Source organism: Sphaeroforma arctica (genome assembly GCF_001186125.1).
Source record: "Sphaeroforma arctica JP610 unplaced genomic scaffold supercont1.1294, whole genome shotgun sequence".
Taxonomy (NCBI): Eukaryota; class Ichthyosporea; order Ichthyophonida; genus Sphaeroforma; species Sphaeroforma arctica.
The window spans coordinates 3,022-9,123 of NW_014039264.1; the positions used below are offsets into that span (position 1 = coordinate 3,022).

General features: G+C 41.0%; 2 protein-coding genes across 3 annotated transcripts in view; one reads left to right on the forward strand and one right to left on the reverse strand.

Moving 5' to 3' along the window:
• SARC_10550 overlaps positions 1-1,342 on the reverse strand; it is a gene marked incomplete at its 3' end in the record, with an annotated part of 4,256 nt that extends 2,914 nt beyond the window's left edge. Inside the window, exons 1-2 of one of the 2 annotated variants that reach the window (XM_014295401.1) lie at positions 1,186-1,342; positions 467-635 (exon numbers count right to left, since the gene is read on the reverse strand). In XM_014295401.1, coding sequence (XP_014150876.1) covers positions 467-625 — 159 coding nt within the window. In that variant the 5' untranslated portion in view covers positions 626-635; positions 1,186-1,342. Of the gene's footprint in view, positions 1-466; positions 904-1,185 lie in introns of those variants that run through there. The other variant, XM_014295402.1, reaches the window with a different exon arrangement.
• Positions 1,343-2,369: 1,027 nt separating this feature from the next.
• Positions 2,370-5,578, forward strand: SARC_10551 (hypothetical protein). Its single transcript, XM_014295403.1, has 2 exons — positions 2,370-2,640; positions 4,375-5,578. The coding sequence occupies exons 1-2, from the start codon at positions 2,557-2,559 to the stop codon at positions 5,521-5,523; spliced, it is 1,233 nt and encodes a 410-aa protein (XP_014150878.1). The 5' UTR covers positions 2,370-2,556; the 3' UTR covers positions 5,524-5,578.
• The last annotated feature ends 524 nt before the right edge of the window (positions 5,579-6,102 follow it).

The following is a 6,102-nucleotide window of genomic DNA, read 5'->3' on the forward strand; positions in this document are numbered from 1 at the left end:
TCATACATATATGTGTGCGTGTGTCTGTGTGTCTGTCTATATGTGTGTATGTGTGGGTGTATATGTGGGTCGGTGTTTGTGTGTATGTATGTATGTGTGCCTGTGGTTGTGTGTGTGATTATGTATGTGTTTGTGCGTGTGCGTGTGTATGTGTGTGTGCGTGCGTGTGTGAGTGTATCTGTGTGTGTGTACACGCGTGTGTGAGTGTCTGTGTGTCTGTGTGTCTGTGTTTCTTTGTTTATGTGTGTGGGGGGGGGGGGCGTGTGTGTGTGCGACACGCATGTGCGTGTACTTGGGCGATTTATGTTCTGACAAACTAAACACGGCGTGTGTTAGGTTATTTGATCAGCGAAAGCGAATATCATCAGTCAACGTCAAAACCACCGGGGTGCAGATGGCGTTCACGAATCACGTACATTGACAGATAAACGCTACAACTACACTAACATTCAAGCGTTACACGTACGCTGATATTCTTGTTTGTGAACTGCTCAGAAGGCATCTTCTTCAAGTTAAACTTGGTGTCGTCTGAGCTCGGGAGCTTATCCTCGCCAGGGCTAATAAAATCCACTGACACATGTCTGTAGGGCTTGTCCTTCTGCAGTTTTTGTAACTGATCGGCCATCGTTTATCTGCTGCTAATGTGTGTTATAATGTTTATCACTCTATAATTGTATCTCGCTCACAGTACTACTTTCTTAATGCGTAGTACCCGTTCTTAGTCCAACTATGAGATTTTTTTACTACCCTGTTGCACTCAAGGGTAGCATGTGGTGTACGTACTTGAGTGTTTAAACTTGAAAGTTAAGTGTCTGTGGCTGAGTGTGACGTCGATGCAAGATACTTAAGAAAAGGATATCCCACTGGCAGAACACGACTCAACAAATGCACGCAATACATACAATATACTTTATTTGTATATAGTTATTGTTATAACGACTCCACAGTGACTTCGATTTCGGTATTTAGAGGGAAATTCAAATCACGTCAAAATTCTTATTTGACTTTTGGCCATATAAAGGAGCCAAAGCATAAATATATAAATGCAAAATGTATATTTTATAAAAACGTATAACGTACCGGTCGTATATAAAGCTCACAAGGACCACGGGTCCACGACTCCACGGTAATAGTAGTACATAGCTCAAAATTGAAAATTCATACATAAGTGTCCATAATCCTCACCTCAGGCCTCAGGGCTCAGACGCAAGACGCTCTTATAAGTCATAGCCTCATAGCCCTTAGATTCTCCTCTCCATTCTCCAGTCTCCGGTCTGGCACTCTGGCAGTCTGTCAGTCTGAAGCAGTGAAGTCTCTCGCTCGCATCCAGGCTCCAGCAAGGCCTATATTCCACGCGAGTAAAGTCGACCAATAATCGTCGAAGAATTATATCAGTAAAAAGTAAAAACTGTTGAAATGGCAGAAGTCAGAAGTGCACTATGCAGTTATAAGTTGTTGCGGTATGTACTGGCTTTGTTCATATTTATTTTATCAAGAGCAAACTTTACTCCGATGGATCTTTTGTTAGTCTACACTCTACACACTCTTCTTGACGCTATGTAGACTCAAGAGTCAAGACTGAAGACTGTAGTGAGTGTAGTCTGTACTCTGTATGTAGTGTGTGCAATTTTTATAGTATTTACTGTATAACTGCTGGTTTGCGTATGTAAACTCCAGAGTCCCAGAGTTCCAGTCTGATCCCCAGGAGTCCAGGACCCCCAGGTGCGGACTACTACGAGTACGGAGATGCCCTATGTGGCTAATTTTGTATAAAATTTAAAAACACTGGAAAAGGTAGATTAACGTGTTCACTGTTCAGTGTTCAGGTTGGTTTCCTATTTCATTTTATTTAGGAATATGGTTTTCATTGACGTTTTCGTTTTTCTAAAAATACAATACGTAAATACATTCACATGTACACGTTTCCGACTTTCCGTTCAACTTTTAATCCGTATGAATCTCATAACTTTTATGTGACGTAAGCACAATTGTTCACCTCCAAAACCAGAATCAAGAATGTCGAGTTGTCAACTGTGTGCGAGACTGGTCACTGGAGTGTGTCTGAGTGTGAGAGTGTGCGAGTGTCAGTGCGTGTGTGTGCGTCTGTGAGACTGAGTTGTGTGATTGTGAACTGTGCGATGTCCAAGGAGACGTACCCGGTAACTCTCAAGACGCTGTTGTGGATAAATGTGTCAACGTGAGAATATCTATTTAGCGTGTATTGTTGGTGCGCGTTCACACGGGACGGACGACGCAGTCAATGCAGTCAATAATTCACAATGATACGTTCAGTGCATTCAACACATTCAATACATCCGCATCCTTTAAAATCAACGCACAAGCTTCTACTCTGATGACCATATCAGCGACCAGTATTGAGGGTACATATTCAATTATTCCCACACGTACGCTTAATACTAAGCCCTAAATTTTCATTCGGGAGACTGCACATGCCACGCTAAACTTGTGCATTCAACGTTCCTATAACAAGGTAGTGATTTGATTTCGGTATACGTGTTAGTACATACACCTGATATAAAGAGAAGGCAACATAAGATGCGCCGTCTGCGAATGCCTGGAAGGCGTATAAACAATGGCGTCGTTACCAGCGAGATCAGACAGGCCGAGGCCCATAATCGAGTAAGTCCATTGTGCATTTGTATGTTCTTGTAGCCACAAATGCAACCATATGCGGTATAGCACTCTCGCACAAGTCGACGGTCAAATTATACGATCAGTTGGTTCTCATTCAGTATACACAAAAATTGATCTTGCATGTTAGTATAACGGCTATGATCATATTGTTCGTATATTGATAAGAGTGAGTACAGAAATACATACCTGTGAAACTATGCACATAAAAATGTATATTGATTTGTTCCAGATATTTTTATGCATCAATTTCCAAAGAATAGTATTACTGTTTTAGTTGATTTACCTTGCTGACTGTACTTGTCCATAAGTGTAAATAGAATGTATATACGCAAACTTGAGGAAGTTAATAACCATCTACCGGAACTACGTGTCACGCGCTATTAGCGTTGCATAGGCGCACATTGAAAAACTTCTACCAGTGTTTAGAGAACTTATGTGGTTTCAATATGGTCTATACGCACGGATATATATGTAGTTATATATATATATATGCGTGTGTGTGTGTGTGTGTATGTGTATGTGTGCGAGTGTGTGTGTATCTGCATCTACGTATATATATACATCTATAAATATATATGTATCTGTAGTATATATATATATACTAGTATATATATATATATATAAATGCACACATATACATAAATGTGTGTGTGTGTGTGTGTGTGTGTGTCTATGTAATGTGTGTGGGCTATATATCTATATAAATTCACACATATACATAAGTGTATACATCTGGGTGTGAGTAGGTGGGTGACTATGTGTGGGTATGACCCTGTCTATATGTGTATATACACGTCTATGTATATTTATTTGTGCATACATATTTTTGTTTGTGGTGTAAAAATTATATATATAAACATATCTATGTATATGCGTATGTATGTGTATCTATTCTTTTTGTATATGGATGTACATATATATATATATGTGTGTGTGAGTGTGTGTGTGTGTATGTATGTATGTATGTATGTATATATATATGTGTATATATGTATGTATATGTATATAAATTTTATATTATATATATATATATATATATATAATATATTACACCAGTGTACGTATAAATTTTTTGTCTAGACATCTTCGTTTAGTTTTTATTGCAAATTGTGAAAATCATCTCAGTGTTGATTATGTTATTTATATGCATATATGCGGGTGTTTGTGTATGTATATTTCTTTTGTATGATGATGATATGCAATGTCATGATGTGAAAAATAGTCATCTCACGTTCGCTCATTTATTTATGCGTACGTAAGTTTCATTACATCTACTTTAAGTATTCATAGCGTGTTGCCTATAGTATATCTATATACCTCGATTCATATCGCACGGGGTATGTGTGAGTTTCATGTTTTTTTTAGTGTACTGCTGGACACTTGCTATACGCCTTTGAGAGGACAGCATGGGTGTTTGCTGGAAGTTGGCACGTACGCGCTTCTTAGTGTATTCAAGTAGTGCGAAAACAGTTGCCTGATCATGTTTCGATCAGGAATCAGTACGCCCTTTGTTTATGTCGTGCATGCACATTATAATAGTCAGTTTTCTGTCGCTCATGACCTTGATAAATTAGTATTAATATAGAAGTGAGCATATATACTGTGCGAAGCACGGTTTTTGTGTGCAAGCGCTTTTACTTGTCCTTCTATTTGTACATTGAATATCCTTGAGTACATAGCATACCCTCTATCTAAGAGCACTTCTACATTCGCCCACAGTATGCGGAAGAATCGAAGATGTGGCGCGACTACAAACGGGAGAAGCTGAACGATACCTCAGGATTAGATCCAGTACATCGTAGCCGTGCTGGTATTGAACCGTCGCGGCACTCCGCCGATGGTCATCCAAGGACGTATAAAAGCGGGGCAGATCGGGCTACTGAACATGCGCCATCTTCTGTACCTGAGCATCGCTCCGGTGGAATGGGACTTGAGAGCAGGACTAGAGAGCGTTCAAGGCGTAGTCATAGCAGGGATGATGTTCGACAGTATCGACGCGACACTATCGATGGTCGAGGATATAGGAGTGGGAAGGTATGGGAGAATGCTGGTGTAGAGGATGGGCGTATCATTCGTGAGAGAAGGAGAGAAGATGGGCGTATTAACCGTGAGAGAAGGAGAGAGGATGGAGCTGTGAAGTCCAAAGACAAATGCGAGCGAGACAATGACGACCGGGCGAATGATGATCGGTTTGGTTCGTCACAAGGCTTAGCTGGGTGTAAAAGAAAATATGGAGAACGCTACAGTGCAACTCAGCAGACGAGTGATTCAGATACAGATAATAAGGTATACAAGGACATTCACAATAGAGACGAGCACCTCACTAGAAGCGTGAGAGCTTATGAGTGTGATCTTCAAGATGATATCAAACCTCGTAGAATGCGTATAGAAGGTGACCATGGGCACTCCACGCCGACTTCTACTCGACACAACTTTGCGGAGACGAGGAAAATAGCGGCCGAAAGGAAGTTGCAAGACATTGCTAGGAAATCACATAGTATAGGCCAGAGCTGGGCTTCCAGTGGGTTTGATGAATGGAATGAAGATGACGAATGCGTACTGCGGTTACAGAATATAAAGCAAGATGGATCAACAGATACACGAATCAGGCATGATGGAGATGCACCTGACAACGTGAACGGGTTGCGGAGCACTAAAAAATCTAAAAGACCTCGACTAGAAAATCATATTGACACGGGACGAGACGGACAAGGCGGTGGTCGTAGGGCGAACGAAAGTGGGTGTGATAGTAGTAGTGGGAGCAATTGCAATAGTATATCAGAACGTAGAGTCAAACGTAAGAGGCGAAAGAAAGAAAGTACGGAAAAGAAACACAAGAAGAGGAAAGAGCACAAGAAAAGTCGCTGATGGTAGGTGCAATAATTCAAGCACCACGGACCAATAAAAACAATAGTAGAGCACAGTTTTATGATGGCAGTTTCAAGAGCATAGTATCGGTATTCTTAGAGCTTTCAAGGGTCGTTGTAAAACTGTTACTAACATGCCTGCTCAGATGGCGCAATGAACAGCGAAGTAAATAATTAACACTCCACAGAATATGGCGAGCGCGATGGGGTTGTTGCCTGCAGCATCTCAGATAGGCTAATCTACCATTCCCGTGGATTGAGTTGTGACGAACTCTGACAGTAGACCATCGCGAGAACTAAGTATCAATTTGTCGCTATTCTGCGTTGGATGGGCTTTGGCCCTGGCGCAGGATAGCTGCATGGGTTTTGGCCCTGGCGTATTGCAGTTCTAATCTATTTTTGCGTTGCAACTATCCTCCTACGCGAAGATTGTGTGAAGTATTACATGGAGAAAAGTATGACCAAGAACGATATCATTGTGTTTGTGCATCTCAATCTTTAGTGAGCCTGCCGGGAGACTAATATACGCGTTCAGAGACAGGAAATTAGGACAAATTTGTGCAAGACAGCTGCTAGCGAA